The following is a 16887-nucleotide window of genomic DNA, read 5'->3' as shown; positions in this document are numbered from 1 at the left end:
GACACTGCTCACAAAATGTGCGACACCGATACCGACACTGCACTCTCCATGCAGGACATTTCACATCTCGTCAATGAAAACAGATACCTTAAGGACCAGGTAGTCTCTTTAAAGATGGAAGTTGCAGCAGCTGAACAAAAAATCTCCGAACTGGAAAGCCACGGACAACCAAGCCTTTCAAATATGACAAGGGACGTAGTCATGCAGTCGGATGAGAATGTAAAATTTCATACAGGCCTTGTGTCAATAGAGATTTTCAAAGCACTGTTTCAGCTGGTGCTGTTCGTCTGGACGCCTACCCACAGGGCTTCACTTGATGCCGAGCAGCAGCTCATTCTTGTGCTGATGCGACTACGGCTCGGTCTTGTGACTAAAGACCTGGCATCTCGATTTGGAATTTCTGTCAGCAGTGTAAGTGTCATTTTTCACTCATGGATCGACGTGCTGGCAGCAAACATGCAGAAATTTATCATTTGGCCATCTCGACGTGCACTTGAATCACACCGGCTTAAAGCATTCAAAGATAAATTATTTGATCAGCTGAGAGGGATAATTGATTGCACAGAGGTGTTTATTCAGAGACCCACATACATGGATGCCAGAAGCAAGACGTATTCAAACTATAAGCACCACAACACTGTGAAAGTGCTTATCGCTATCACACCTTCAGGAGCCATATCTTTTGTTTCAAAATCATGGGGAGGTAGAGTTTCTGACAAAGAGTTGACCTTGCAAAGTGGACTCCTTGACAAGGTCGAAGAAGGAGACTTGTTTTTAGTAAACAGGTGCTTCCGTTGTGAAGAAATGTTTGCTGCACGTGGTGCCGCAATTCTGATGCCTTCCCTGACTAAGCGAAGGACACAGCTACCAGGGGCGGAAGTTACTGCATCAAGAAAGCTTTCGAGTGTACGAATACACGTGGAACGGGCCATACAGCGGCTGAAAGTCTTCAGGATCTTCCAGACAGTACTTCCAATAAGCTTTGTGAAGAGAGCTGGAGATGGTGATCAAGCAACAATTGACAAAATCCTCATTTTGTGCAGTGCACTCGTCAACCTCCAAACTCCTATAGTTAAGAGCCAGCTTGAGTAACCGTGTGTTAGAATGATGGCTCTTTTTTGCATAAGCACTGCACAGTTGAATGTGAAGTGATACCATTTGTTGTATGGAATGAGACCACACTGCCATGTAAACAAATTTTATTAGCATATGCCTTTGGTTAGATTTTGTAGTGCATTTTTTTTCGATGTCTGCAAACACGTGATTTTTGGTTGCCTATTATAATTTTTTTACAGATGCACAAGAAGTTGCTACACGTGGGTCATCAGATGATTTGTATGCAACAGATAAATCCTTCATAATTTAATTCAGACCGCTGCGATGGCTTAGTGGTTATGGTGCTCAGCTGCTGACTCGAAAGACACGGGTTGAATTTCTTTGGAGGAGAAATTCCAGAGGCCCATGTACTGTGCGATGTCAGTGCACGTTAAGAAACCGCAGGTGGTCGAAATTTCTGGAGCCCTTCACTACAGCGTCTCTCATAGCCTGAATCTCTTTGGGACGTTAAACCCCATAAACCAAACCAAACCATAATTTCATTCAGTTTGAGCAGCCATAATGACTAACATCAAAAGTCAGTGTTGGTACTGATGCTTCTTTTAATTTCATTACAACACTAAAGCAAGCCTTCTCAAGGGTCACAATGACAAGTATTAAAAAATGGCTACTGTGACGCAGTTCCTCCTTGCTTCACATGACCTATGCTGATCAATGTCATCGCAGACGTTCTTTGTGTGGTTCAAACAAAAGCAGGACGAAAGAAAATAAATTAGGTTCGGTAGAAGGATAGTACACAGTGACCCATGTCTTAAGCATTACATCAAAAAACAGATGCAACCAAGCAAAGGAGCAGTTTTGTATGTAGCAAAGTTTGTTTATAGCTAATTATCAGTTTTCAAACATGTAATATTAGTTATGTCCACTCATTAACAATAAAATGTTTTGCTTTTCATTGTGTCGGATTGTCTGTCTGTGACTAGATAGGCACTTCAACTTAGTTGCTAGCAGATTGACTGTTGTTCGTTTGGCATTTCATGCAAACCCAGGACGCGGGAGTGCGTTTCAGTTTTGCACATTTCAGATGAAAAGTGTGGTTGCATTGTGAGCAGTCCACGACGCGGCCAGATTTGGCACCTCGGCAGATACATGTAGTCTTGGCGTGTGGCATATTGTTTCAGAATGCTCATGTTTTGCAGCTCAGGGAAAATGTGTTTGAAAAAAAAGCTTTCTGCTTTTGATTTTATAACAGACCAGAAGCTCTCATCAAAAGAAATAACTTCAACAGTTAGAGCACAACCTGTAAACACTACAAAGTACGCTCGAGAGAGCTGCGTTGCTGCCATTTGGGACTGCACTTGACTGTAGTAGGCATGCTCCTTCTTTAGCTGCATACTTTCATTTAAGTATGGCAACTGCTTTAAAGCAGACTTGAGTGGTTGTCCTTTCACAGAGGCAGGACACTTCACCTCCAGTACAGCTTTTCCGCAGCATGTACAAGATACAATGCCATCAGGAGAAGCAGCTAGATATGGCTGCTTCCCAATGACACACAAACCACACTCGTGGATCTGGAAGTCCTGATGTGCTCCTGACTCGTGAGCCAAGAATGCCTCTTTAGCTTTTGGCTCCATTTTAGAGCCCCAGCGAAGGTTAAAAGTATGTGGTGCCTTTATGTAACCCATAATCTCGGCTACGAGTCCATCTGCGCCACTCTTGCATGATACTGCGCTATGCATCAACGATGCCGTTATACGTCCCTTTCTTTCCGACACCCACATCAATGATTTTGACTGCTCACGTGTTGCTTTTTCAATCTCATTGCAACATTCATCTGTTAGCTGCACTTTTGCAGCTGCTTCTATATCCATGCCTTTATAGACAGAATGCAGCGGATAATGTGGCACTTGTTCAGTCGAGTGGGACTCGTTGCACTGCTCTCCTTGGACAGCTGCTTCAGGTGAAGAATCAGTGTCCTCACTGTCCGTTACTGATGTTAGCAGCAGAGTGTTTGGTGCAAATGCCTGTAGACATGGAAGCAAAATAAATGTTAAACATATTCATCGCACACAATGTAAACAAGCTAACACAGATACAAACATCATTTAGCATATTTATAATAGCTACCAGAAAAAAATGAACAGCAGGCGTGTATAAATGCATTCTCCTTGTATTACAATGAGTGGCAAACTGAACACACAAGCCCTATTTGCTTGTACCTTTGTCAAGGTACAACTCATAGGTAAATGTGTGCAAGCTGCCTGTATGTGCTTGAGTAAGACTTCTTTTTTTTTACCTTGACATGCTGCAAGTAGCTGTGCACATGTTGACCAGTCCATGTCGATACGCTACTTTGGGGTCTAGGGACAGGTTGGGGTACTGGCTGACCTGTCTTCGGCTTGAAAAATACCATGTCGCTGACTGGCGTCGCCTGCATCCAGTTTTGACAACTCGGTTTACAATGATGACTTACATAGCACGACAGGATGGCAAAAGAAAAAATTAAAATATTCGGGCTTACTGTGCTCTTTCTTGATACTTCGACCCACTTGCATGCAACATCAGTAGGCGATGGATTGTGTAGACCATATTTTACATTTGCTTCTACACTGAACAGCAGTGCGGCAACATGAGTGCAGCATTCTCCTAGTCTGAAATATTCAAGAGTGCAGTCACAACAACTTGAGTACTACCAAAAAGCACTGTAAGGAAGACATTAGCAAATCAAAGGAAAGGATTAGTGCCAAAATCCCTCGATCACTGAAATATGTTTGTGTACACCGACACTCACTGCTGACATTTACACTGTAAACACATTAATAAAGTTTCAAGCGGTGTGATGTAACAGCACGACCATTCTAGTCCATAGTTCAAGTAGTCATTGCAATGTTTGTCTAGAGTGCTGTGCTGCATTAAAAATGGGCAAATATTAAAGCACCTGCTCTGCTAACGGCTACAATACTGGGCTTCTCATTGCTGTTATGCCCATACCGTTTGTTTGAGTTCTAAGTATTGTCCCTGAAAGCGAATACCAAAGAAACAAATCTGATGCCATGGATGGCAAAGGAGATTTTTTTATTAATGTAGGAAACTAATTGATGTCACATGTTTAGTAGCTGGCAATTAACTACAAACAAATATAAAAAGAACCAAAGTCCCTCAACTCCCTTTGTGATGCTTTGTAAATACTTAACAGCTATTTTCCCCTCGCTTTTTGTGATGCCTTAATTTTTGTATAAGTTCTAGGCGTTTTGTTTGATCTGTAAGTTTTTAGTTTATATAATCTGTAATATATGTATTTCTTTTGTTGATGCTCTTACAAGTGTTGAGAGTGATGTCTAGCCTTCTTTATACTAACTTACTGTCTTTATTTTGGTATATTGTTGCCTGCATGTTTGTATACCTTTTTTTCCATTGGACCCGTTACTAGCCGTTGGCTATGGGTCCGGGCAGTGTTTGCGTACATTTTTAATGCAACAAAGACCGATAAATAAATGAACGAATGAATGAATGAAACAGTTCATTACCAGCTTCTAAACATTTCAGGACAGTTGTTTCCTCACAAAAAAACGACAAATAATCAAAAATTCCATCCGTAGCATCAGGCTGTTCTTTTCTTTGCAGCATCTTTCCGAGTCCCTCAACTCCCTGGCTTGTTATGTGCATTGCCTTGAAAGCATCCACATCCCTTCTCTCTCTGTTGTGGTTATTTAATTATCACAACACATACGAAAGGCCGCCGGCAGCCGTGGTAATTGCTGTCTGCACTTGAGACACGTGAACTATGGCTGAAGGAAAACAAAGAGACAGCAAGAGGACGGAAGGAAATAAAGGTGACAGCGATAGAAAGGAAATACAGGAGGTTACACCATAGAACAGTTCGATTATTTAGCTTCGCAGCGGATCGCACGAGCGCTCTGCAAAGGTTAACAGATGCAAGCAGTTAAGGTTGTCTTTGCGATTATCGTTTACTTACCCAGTCATGCAGGTACAGTGAGCGCTCACTACGGTTCCGTCGTCGTTAACAACGCACCATGGGCGATATGTTTTGGACAAAGCATGGCTCGCTTCTACAGCTGCCACTACGACGACGACGCCTTCCCCACGCTTGCCGGACTTGAATGACACAAGGCACTTCACTTTTCCACTGACAAATGCATTGTAACCTTCAGTGATCTTGTAGTTCTTAAACTGCTCACTTGTGTAAAAGCACACACCTTCCACAAGATAAACAAAAATGTCCGCGGCAGTGACTGGCGGAAGGTTTTTGGAGCCGGATGAAAACGAGAAACGCACCACATCATCGTCCAGTGGGTCGGGCAGCTCTGCGCCTCTAAATACAAGCTTCTGGTGATACCGATCCTTCGTTTCGCTGCTGAGTGCCTTGAAGTAGTCGCTCGACATGTCGATAATTGCATCCAAGACTCAGAATCAGCCCAAAGCAGCACACGGAAACACCAACACATTGGTCGCACGTCGCACACGCCTTGAAAACGCACAGCCGGAAGTACAGAAGCTCTCTTGCCGCAAGTTTCTGGAGGGCAACCAATCAGCGTCAAGCGCGGTTTGTTTGCAAACATTGAAACCGTGTATAAAGATTTGGCTCCCCCAAGCCCAGCGTTTAGCTTATTCCGCAATATTTTAAATTCCTTTAGAGTTTGTTTTCAACGTGTTCGCAAGAAAGAATGAAAGTGACGATGTTTATTTTTGATCACTTGTAAGTGTTCTCGAGTGAACCATGGTTTCTTAATCTTTTTTGTTGACACGATAGTTTGCAAAGGGAAATGTTTAGCATAGATGCACACAAAACGATTTATGAATTCGTTATACGCGTCATTCGCATCCACATATTTTAGCACGGCAGACGAACTTTGGTTCATGATTTCATTCTTGAACGGGTTTAGCTTTCCTTCGGTAACGCGCTGAACAAAATATGTTTCCCTTTTCACATTCCTGTCCAGTGAATCAATGCGATATGTTAAGAAAGTAGGACAGTGATCACTAACGTCGCAGGGAACTGTGCCTGCATTGTAAATTTCAGTGTCAAGGTTCGTAACAATGAGATCTAGCATGGATGATGTAGAACATGTAATTCGAGTTGGTGTTTTAATCACATTTATGAAACCAGATGAAACCAGTTTTGTGCTGAAGTCACGGACACAATTACTTTCCTCTAACATGTTTATGTTAAAATCACCACCACTGATCAGCCTAAGGTTGTTTTTAAAAATAAATTCTAAGAAGTCTTCATAAAATTCTAAGAAGCGTGCAACATTCCCGGTTGGTGGACGATACAAGACAGAATTATTTCTTGTTTATTTTTCAGTGTTAAGATTTCATAATCCAGAGTGGTCTTACTGAATTCCGGCAAAATTTCACATTACTTGTGCTTTGCAACTAGAATTGCGACGCCACCACCCCTGCTGTTTTTACGATTAAGAAAGAAGTTATTGTAACCATCTAGTTCCAACATTTTACTGCTTTTTGTATACCAAGTTTCCGTCAGCATTAGGACAGAAAATTGAGAGCAAAATTGCTGTAATAAAATGACAATGTCATCTTCTTTACAGTTCACTGAACATGCATTGATATGCATAACTGATTCGCATGATAAATAATCAAACTTCACACCAGATGGCAGAGTAAGCTCCTGATAATCCATCTTTCAAGGCTTTGAAAACACGAAGCAGATAGCCAGATGAGCACGATGTCGGTAATCACACGTTATCGGCATCACGAGCTGTATCGCCCGCTTGAGTAGAAAAAATCTTGTCGACAACGTCCTCACCTGTCACATGCACAGTGCGCGTGTTATCTGCCTGCTTGGCAAAGATTTTCCCGTTGTAGGATCACACCGATTTCCAGTTGCACTCGTATTTTTTTTTCACAGCCATTGCAAGTAGTTTCTTCAATGCGGGACAGAGGTAGGTGCTCATAACATATTTTGCATCTGATTTTTCTAGGCTGATGTCTTTGCTTGTAAGCCGTTTTTTTTCGCCTTTGTCAGGACAATGTCTCGCTTCCTGCGGGATTTGAATTGTACGAGGATGTGCGATTTCCCAGCAGTTCGCGTCGGCACGCGATGGCAGACTACAATGTCAGCTTCTTCTATCGGTTCTTAGATGGTGTTGCCAATTTTAGAGAGAATGTCACTCAGGGATTCGCCTTCAGTCTCTGCTATTCCTTGTATTTCAATGTTACACTTCCTTGATTATTGTTCAGCATGAGTAAGCCTGCTTTCAGCATTTTGCAATTTACTTTCGAGAGATGCGCATCTGGCACACAGAGCCTCATTATCAGTAGATAGTTGCACGTTTTTGGAAACCTCATCATCTAGTTGTTTTTTAATGTCCTCTATTGTTCCATGCGCGAATTCAAGGCTCTCGGTCAAGCTTTTTTGCTCGTTTTTTAGCTCACGAATTTCGTTTCGCAAGTCTCTTTCCATAGCCTCTCGAAAGGCCTTCTGTTCAATTTTTACTTCGTCTTTAATTTTAACTAATTCAGCCCTCATTTCTTCCTTCAGCTTATTTAATTCTGTACACATTTGAAAGCAAGAAGCCTTTCGGGTGCAACAAGATTATAATAGAGCACTGCAACTTGAGACAACACACAAGAACAAGTCCAAACCAGGCAGCAGCGACGACACACAATACAGAAGATAAGTCAAGGTATCGATACGGCGATAATACTAACCTGTGACAAGAGCGTACAACTGTTAACACAGTGCGCACGGGGCACGTCGCTGCTGCCAAGTGAGGCTAGCTGCGGTGATGTGGCTCCTTTTGTAGCTCCTGGCACTGGCGTAGGGCAGTGCAGTAGTTCTGTGCAGCTGACGGTCACGCCTCCTGGTACAACTTGCGGAAAATCCGGCGTAACAATCTGAAGTCCGGCGCGGAGAGCTGGCCTGGTCCGGTACGGGCGCTGAGTGCAGCCAAGCAGTTAGTGCCTGTGACAAGAGCGTACAACTGTTAACACAGTGCGCACGGCGCACGTCGCTGCTGCTCGGGGCACGCGCTGCTGCTCGGTGGACACCCGTCAAAACGCGGACACATCTACGAACACGCCTGTCGACACGGCTACTAACCACAGTATGAGGCATTAAAGGCTTTCGCCTTAATAACTCGGCTCGTCGCGCAGCGGTGGGCGGTAGCCACGGCACGCCATGCTCCTCCCGCTAGAGGCGCTAGTGACATTATGGCGTGACGTCATACCAGGAACGAGAGACGCGCTACCAACTCGGCTCGGCGGGTAACGGCGGCCGGTAGCAAAGCGTGACCTGTAGACGCGGCGCGCCGCGCTCCTTCCGTTAGAGGCGCTGCGCTCGCTTTCGCAACCTACCAGGCTTAACCAAAGCCAAGCCCCCGCCAATTTTTATGCGAAGCATACTAAAATAGCCCAACCCAGCTCCTCGAGCGCGGCGGTGTCGTTACCATTGACCTTTCGTGACCTCCATGTCATACCACGTGATGCGTGACGTCACAGCAGATGAAAAACGGGGGCCCAACTCGCGCCGTCGCGCGAGGCGTCGTGATCAAGGATGACCACGTGGTGCGTGACGTCACAGCAGATGAGAAACGGGGGCCCAGCTCGCGCCGTCGCACGAGGCGTCGCGACCAAGGAGGACCACGTGATGCGTGACGTAACGACATAGGAGAAACGGGGCCCCAGCTCGCGCCGTCGCGCGAGGCGTCAAACCAATGTGTTTCCTGCTTCTGCCGCTAGGTGCGCTGTAGTGAACACGTGATGCTGGAGCGGCGGTATACAAGGGGGTGCGCCTGCCTCTGCTAGGCGTACACGGGATAGAGATGCCTCCTGGAGACAGGGCTGCTCGTTGGAATGAGAAGCAAAAGTTGCGGCGTGCTACAGAGACTGATGAAGAGCGTGAAGAACGTCTAGCCAAGCGGCGTGCTCGATATGCAACTCGGCGACAATATGCTTCGCATCTGACTAGGCTTAACCTAAGCTAAGCCTCATCCATTTTTTTAGAAGCCGAGCTCCTGTTCAAAATAATTTTTGCGACAGCACTATGCATCTGACCATGGTACCCACGGTTAATGAAGCTGGACGTTCCAACATACCATACTTCGCCTCAACCTGCAGAACGCACTACAGTGCGCTCGCGGGAGCAAGAGCGCGCCCTCAATTTCTTTCTAATTTTTATAGCGAACAATTATGAGCTTGAACATCTACATTCCATTCTGCAGGCTGCGTAGACCTTTTAAACAAAACCGTGATTGAAGCAAAACGGGGTGATAAACGAAGTCATTGCTAGGAGCTCTGAACAGCCGAACTCACAACAGTAGCCAGGAAAGGTTGTTGTTCAGTTGTACTTTAAGCGGCGTTTGCTGTATCCACCCTTGTGTTGAGTCGCGAAACCATGCTCCCGAGTACAGGTACGCATTCCCTAAGACAGCTTGATAGGGTTTATGGTTTAATGGGGTTGAAGCGTTCCAAAGGGACTCAGGCTATGAGGGACGCCGTAGTGAAGGGCTCCGGAAATTTCGACTACCTGGGGTTTTTATTGCGAAAGCAATACTACGCTCATGAACGGCCTTTCGCGTAGCGGCGGCCGGAAGCCACGTTTGACCTTTAGAATGACCTCTGACGTCATAACAGGACAAGAGATTGGCTACCAAGTCGAGTCGTCGCGCAGCGGCGGCCGGTAGACACGCGTGACATTTAGAATGACCTATAACGTCATGCCATGCATAGTGACGTTATAGCGTGACGTCATGCCAGGGTGAGAGATGGGCTACTAAGTCGAAGGAAGGAAGGAAAAACTTTATTTACACTAATGGTTTTTCCTGCGGTTTGGGGGCATCTTCAGAGACGTCTTGGTTCTACCCCCAGAAGCCTTCTTCGAAGTCGTCCGCCTCTAATCAATGGTCGGTTGCCATCAGTCCAGGGCTCCGCTGGCCACTGCCGCCCATTGAGCTTGCTATACCAGACCTTGTTGGTCTTTACAGCGGTCGCTGGACAGCAGAGTCTCCCACTGCTCCGCACTCGGGTTTTGTATTTTGGGGACCACGTCTATGTTTTGGCAGGCCCATGTGATGTGGTATAGAGTAGGTTTTTCGTCGCACCAGGGACATTTGTCCGCGTATATCGTAGGGTGCATTTCTTTTAGTATATGTAGGTTTGGGAAAGAGCCTGTTTGTAATTGTCTCCAAGTGACAGCTTCCTCTCTGCTGAGAGATTTGTGCGGTGGGGGATATCGCATTCTTCTGCCTCTATAGTTTTGTAGTATGGCCGAGTATTCCCTGGGTGCTGGCGTGAGTTCCGCGGTCTCGTCGGATGCTCGGAAAGTAATGTATCCTCGAGCTATCTTGTCGCCCTCTTGGTTCCCTGCCACCCCCGTGTGCCCCGGTACCCACACAATTTTGTGTGGTATCTTGTCGTTATGTTCTTCCTGGTTTTTACTTCTGTCGCTCGCTGCGGAGAGTATACGGAGCGCGTGACGACCTGTGCTGCCGTTCATGTAATTTCGGCAGGCTGTTTGAGAGTCCGTGAGTATTGTTAGTGACCGCCCGGTTCTATAGCCCTCCGCCACCGCTAGAGCAACGCTACTGCGCGGACTCTGCAGCTGTGCAGCCTCGGAGAGACGCGCTGGTCATTTCGCGTAAAGACGAATCGACCACCGCCGCTACAGCGATTTTGGTATCTCCTCCTCTCCAAGACGCGTCTGCATACACGGTCGTGGCTTGAGGAGTGTATGTTTTCTCGATGAATTCGGCCCTCGCTTCTGCTCTGCCTCGATGGAGGTTGGGATCCATGTTCCTTGGTATTGGCGCTACTTTGAGGGTCTCGCGAAGCTCGTCGGGGATCGTTGCCGTCCTCGACATTTCTCGCATCTGCTCGCGGTATCCGAGCCTCTGCAGGAGCGCTCTTCCAGTCGTTGTTTGCAACAGCCTGAGTTTTTGCGACTCAAGCTGCGCCTCTCGTAGCTCCTCAAAGTGTTATGTAATCCCAGGGCCATGAGTTTTATTGCGAAAGCAATACTACTTGCACTTTCACGCCTTTGCCGTGCCGCGGCGGTGACCACCATTGACCTTCATTTGCGAAAGCAATACTACTTGCACTTTCACGCCTTTGCAGTGCCGCGGCGGTGACCACCATTGACCTTCATTTCACCTTGACTGCATTAGATTAGATTGGATTGGACTGGATTGGATTGGATTAGATTACATTTGATTGGATTAGATAGGAGTGGGTTGAATTGGATTTGATTTGATTGGAATGGATTGGATTGGATGGGATTGGATTGTATAACCGATGCTTCACCACAAGTCTAACCACAAGCACCACCACCAGCTACACTACCAGCTGTACCATGGCGTAGGTACGGATATTGCTTTCGCAATTACCGGGCTTAACCAATGTAAGCCACAGCGAATTTTTCTGTAGACGTGTTGCGTGGTAGTCGGAGCGCTGTCTTATACGCTTTGCGTAGCAGTGCATCCGCTTGCTGTATTTCGTTTTTGTTGAGGCACTGATAGGGTAGGCTGTACGTGATTCGACTAACTACTAGACTTCTGACTAGTTTTAGTGTGTCCTCTTCACGCATGCCATGTCGCCTGTTGGTGATGCGGGTGATCATGCGTGCGACTTGTAGCGTTGTTGCTTTCAGTTGGGTAAAAGTGTGAGTACTGCGCTGGTTGGATTGAACCCACATGCCCAAAATTGTTATTGTTGTCTTTTCGGGTATGGGCGTCCCTTCTAGGTAGACGTTGAGTTTTAGGTCCTCGTTGGTTGGGACGGTCCGGTTTTGCTTGCCTCTCCAGACTCTCAGCAGTTCCGATTTCTCGGTCGAGCATGCGAGTCCTCTTTCTGCGAGGTATTGCTCTACACAAGAGGCCGCTTGCTGTAGCCTTTCTTCTTTCTCTCCGAGACAGCCCGTGTTTGTCCAGACTGTTATATCGTCAGCATACATTGCATGCCTGATGCCTTCGATGTTCTCTAGTTTTCGAGCTAGGCCTATCATAGCTATGTTGAAGAGGAGGGGTGAGATAACTGACCCTTGGGGTGTTCTCTTGTTTGGAGTGCGAATTTTGTCCGATCGAAGGTCTCCTATGCCGATGGTGGCAGTTCTATCGGACAGGAAGGCTTTGACGAAGCCGTGGATTCTGCGTCCGCAATCCAGGTTGTCTAGGCCCGTGAGGATCGCTTCGTGGCTGACGTTATCGAATGCCCCCTTGATGTGCAGGGCCATTATGACATTCTCTCCCGTCCGTGGTACGTTTCGCAGGACATCTTCTTTTATTTGGAGGAGAACGTCCTGCGTCGAGAGCTTCGCTCTGAAGACGAACATGGTATTTGGTACACAATCGTTATCTTCCATGTAATTTTGCAGTCTTAAAGTTACAACCCGTTCGTAAAGCTTGCCAAGGCACGACGTGAGTGATATGGGCCCGAGGTTTTCAATTTGTAGCTTTTTACCAGGTTTAGGTATTATTACTTCAGCGTGTTTCCAATCTGCGGGAACCGTCTCCGCCTCCCAATGTTTGCTAAGAAAGCTGACGAGCTCTTGTATGAGGTCGTCGCTCAGGTTGCGGATTAGGGCGTTATCGATTCTGTCCGCTCCGGCTGCCGTGTTTCTGGTGGTGTTTCTTATGGCCGCGTAAACCTCTTCCACAGTTATGGGGCGGTCGAGTTTCTCGTTTTCGGCTCCTCGATACGTTCCTTGGTATCACGGGGGGTTGTGATCGCCGAAACATTTTAGAGCGCAGCTCTTTGGCGTCCGTTCCTGGGTTTCGCGTCGTCGTCGGCCTCGTAACCAGCTCCGCCCCCAATGTCACGCTTTTCAATTGGTCGAAATGCTCGTGACGTCACAGTGCGCGAATTTCAAATGGGGCCAATTGTACTTTGGCTAGTAACCATGCAACCAATCAAAGGGATCGTATAGTGATGCTGCAACTAAGTTGGACTGAGTTTAGTTAATTGCTTAATTAATCAATTAGCCTAATTAATATAGAGGAGAATGAAGAGGTCAGAAGAAAAGAAAAGAAAGACGCGCGCCGCAGCGACAACAGCGTCCGCGGAAGGAGACGCTGCTGAAAAAAAACAGATAAGTACGAAGCCGCGTTCCCTCCACCACCACGCACTTCCCCACTCAGTAAGACGTTGCTCGTTTCGCATACGTTGTGTCGAACATCCTAGACAGTTCCAACAATTGACAGGTTAATGACAGAACACGATGGATAGAAATACAATAATATAAATATGAAATAGCCTAATTAACCTTTCTAGTTAGACCGCATAAATCAATAAAACCGAGAACGAAATTGGTCGAGTTGGGGAATCGAACCAGGGTCTCCGGAGTGCGATACGAGCACGCTAGCCACTCCGTAATGCCAGCTGAATGGTTTGGAATGAACAAAGGCGCGTCTAGCTAATACGGCGTCTTCGTTCACTCCCATCTTCCCCCTTTCCCTTACGGCGAGGTGCAGGTGTCCACCCAGATATGCGAGAGAGATACATTTCCTTTCCTCAAAAAATAAATTTACCGTCCAGCAAGGCGTACAGCCGAATTGGCGATGGCGTTCTGTGGACTCCCTGGCAGCGTTGCAAGACGCTGTCGCGTTCCACTCTTACAGGCGAAGCTTAACATGCTAACCACACATCAGTAACACACGCAGACAGCCAATGGACGCGTCATTCGCTGGCAGCACTTGATTCATCATTCACAACCACATTCTTAACGTACGCTCCCTTGCCGCACATGCCAAGGACGTACACCACGATCACATTCTGCGCCATTCCTCTGTACTTTGCTTTGCTGAAACCTGGATGGATCCCGAAGAACCTCTCGAAATCATAGATTTCCTATACTGCTGTGGTGCTCGCAGAGACCACAACAGAGCGGCGGGAGTCGCTATCTACTTGCTCACAGGTCTCTCTGCAATACCAGTCGAAATGTTTGGCACGTCATATGAAGTTGGCGAACTGTGCGCCGCAAAGTTGCCCAACGGCTTGCTGGTAGTAGCTGCCTACTTCGCCCCTACCGCACTCACGAAAGACGTCGTGCACTTCCTGCAACTCGCATTAACCGTCCATCGATCCACACCGATGTTAGTAGTGGGGGACTTTAATGTTGACAAAGACAAGCAGCAATTTCCTAACACTTATGCGGGAGACCATCCCGTTCCTCTCGCTCGTAACGCGTCCCACGGCTGTGACAACCTCGCGAGGCACTTGTATAGATCTCGTCTTTGAGAATCAAGCATTGGTGTACCAATTCGAACATATATCACTCTATTTCTCCGACCACAAAGCTTCCTTCATGACTGTCAAGAACTGTTAGTGGAGTCTTTTTAAAGGAATACGTGTGAAAAATAAAAAAAAATTCTGTGATAGCGCATACATGTGTTGCTCGATTTCTTTGCCTCAATCTATCGAAAAGGTGAAACAGCTTATTTGCTGCGCTCAAATTTCGCATTAGGAAGTAACGTAATCGTCGGTAAAATTTTTCTCGTGCCTTCTCCAGTAGGGCGATGTCTGATCCCTCGAAGGAGTGGATGAACCTGTGGATGGCTTTATTGTTTTCTGATTTTGTTTTGGTCGGATCGATAAGTTCCCTTAAGAGATTCCAGGTTCTGGCCGTGCCCAGAGTTCCCCTAAGCGAGTCGCTGAGTTGTTCCCAATTTTGTTTCGCGAGTTTCATCGCGTATTCTTCCAAGCCTTTGCCGTAATTTCTACTATCTTCAGTTTTAGTTTCCGGTTGTGTTTTTGCTTCCGGCATCTTTTGGTGAGACTGCGTTTCGCTTCCCATAGTCTGAGGAGGTGGGCGTCTACTTCGGGCGTTGCTGTTGTTCTCCTTAGACTTTTTGTGGATCCTTGTCGCGTTTCTCTCAGCATGCCGCTCCATTCCTCCAGTGATTGGATACCGCCTTCAGATTTGTTGCAAGCCCCGCGAAACGCGTTCCAGTCAGTGATTTTCGCCTGTCCAATCTGGCGTCTCATGGTGTCATGCTATTCGTGTCCGGAGGATAAAGAGATCGCTGCCTAGATTTTCCATCATGTTTTCCCACTGTCGAGAAGTAGCGCAGCGGCGGCCGGTAGCCACGCGTGAAATTTAAATGACCTCAGACGTCATGCCATGCCTAGTCACGTCATAGCGTAACGTTATACCAGGTTGAGATATGGGTTACCAAATCGAGTCGTCGATTCGTCGCGCAGCGGCGGCCGGTAGCCACGCGTGACCTGTAGACGCGGCGCACTGCGTTCCTTCTTTAGACGCGTCGCGCCGCGTTCTTTCCGTTAGAGGCGCTGCGCTCGCTTTCGCAACCTACCAGGCTTATCCAAAGCTAAGCCCCCGCCAATTTTAAGGCGAAAGCCTTTAATGCCTCATACTGTCGTTAGCAGACGCGTCGGCAGTCGTGTCCACAGACGCGTCGGCAGATCTGTCCGCCTTTCGGCGTCACTGCTGAAAAAGAAACTGCGCCGAGGGTGAGAATCGCACCAGGGCCTTTGGCATTTGAAGCGGAGACGCTACCACTCCACCACGAAGGCTCAAGGTTCGGGCATGAATAAAGGCGCATCTATAGCGAATGCATGGGTATAATAAACAAAATACAAGGAATAAAGTCAAGGAAAGGAAAATAAAAAAATAAAAATAAGGAAATAAACAAAAATAAAAATAAAATAAAAATAAGATATGAAAATAAACATAAAAAAACAATACAAATAAAGAAAGGAGCAAACAATGTAAAGAACAAAATATGAAAAATAAAAAAGTAAATAAAAACAAATAGTGCGCCAGGAAACGCTTTCCCCTTGCAGCACTTTAGAGAGCCAAAATGCCCCCTGAATTTTCACGGGTGTCCACCGAGATATGCAAGGCAGTTACTGCGTAATTTCCCTTCCTCAAATACAATTTTCAGTTTCATTACGGCCCCTCTTTCTCTTTCTTCTTTCACTCCCACTTCCTTCCTGTACGGTGCGGTTCGGGTGTCTACCCAGATGACGGAGAATTTCCTTTCCTCAAAAAAGGGTTGCGTTCAAAGGGCAAGCCATCGCGCCGAACGGGTGGTGGTGTTCCTCCCTTCCTGTACGGTGCGGTTCGGGTGTCCACCGAGATGACAGAGAATTAATGCGCCATTTCCTTTCCTCAAAAAGCGTTGCGTTCAAAGGGCAAGGCATCGCGCGGAATTGGTGGTGGCTTTCCTCCCTTCCTTTGCGGCGAGATTCGGATGTCCACCGAGATGGCAGAGAACTTTCCTCAAAAAGCGTTGCGTCCAAAGGGCAAGGTATCGCGCCGAAAGGGTGGTCGTGTTCCTCCCTTCCTGTACGGTGCGTTTCGGGTGTCCACCGAGATGACAGAGAATTACTGCGCCATTTCCTTTCCTCAAAAAGCGTTGCGTTCAAAGGGCAAGGCATCGCGCCGAATTGGTGGTGGCTTTCCTCCCTTCCTTTGCGGTGAGGTTCGGGTGTCCACCGAGATGACAGAGAACTTTCCTCAAAAAGCGTTGCGTTCAAAGGGCAAGGCATCGCGCCGAACGTGTGGTGGCATTCCTCCCTTCCTGTACGGTACGGTTCAGGTGTCCACCGAGATGACAGAGAATTACTGCGGAACTTCCTTTCCTCAAAAAGCATTGCGTTCAAAGGGCAAGGCATCGCGCCGAACGGGTGGTGGCGTCCCTCCCTTCCTGTACGGTGAGGTTCTGGTGTACACCGTGATGACAGAGAATTACTACGCCATTTCCTTTCCTCAAAAAGCGTTGCGTTCAAAGGGCAAGGCATCGCGCCGAATTGGTGGTGGCGTTCCTCGCTTCCTTTACGGTGCGGTTCTGGTGTACATCGAGATGACAGAGAATTACTGCATTGTAAGAAGAA

At 46.9% G+C, this 16887-nt stretch overlaps 1 protein-coding gene and 1 pseudogene across 2 annotated transcripts; one reads left to right on the top strand and one right to left on the bottom strand.

Moving 5' to 3' along the window:
* On the top strand, positions 1–1092 carry LOC149325362 (uncharacterized). The gene has a single exon (XM_089564244.1). It carries the CDS (start codon positions 16–18, stop codon positions 1090–1092), a length of 1077 nt encoding a protein of 358 aa, XP_089420370.1. The 5' UTR covers positions 1–15.
* A 459-nt stretch (positions 1093–1551) lies between these two features.
* On the bottom strand, positions 1552–5460 carry LOC149325361 (uncharacterized; annotated as a pseudogene). The gene is made up of 4 exons (XR_016286560.1): positions 5033–5460; positions 3578–3707; positions 3353–3487; positions 1552–3080 (listed from the first exon to the last, which is right to left on the bottom strand). The product of XR_016286560.1 is annotated as an uncharacterized LOC149325361 (transcript).
* Between the last annotated feature and the right edge of the window lie 11427 nt (positions 5461–16887).

This window comes from Amblyomma mixtum, chromosome 10, assembly GCF_055824585.1.
Source record: "Amblyomma mixtum isolate Tamu chromosome 10, ASM5582458v1, whole genome shotgun sequence".
NCBI lineage: Eukaryota > Metazoa > Arthropoda > Arachnida > Ixodida > Ixodidae > Amblyomma > Amblyomma mixtum.
The sequence above is the reverse complement of the archived record's forward strand: the minus strand, read 5'-3'. Positions and strand labels throughout refer to the sequence as shown.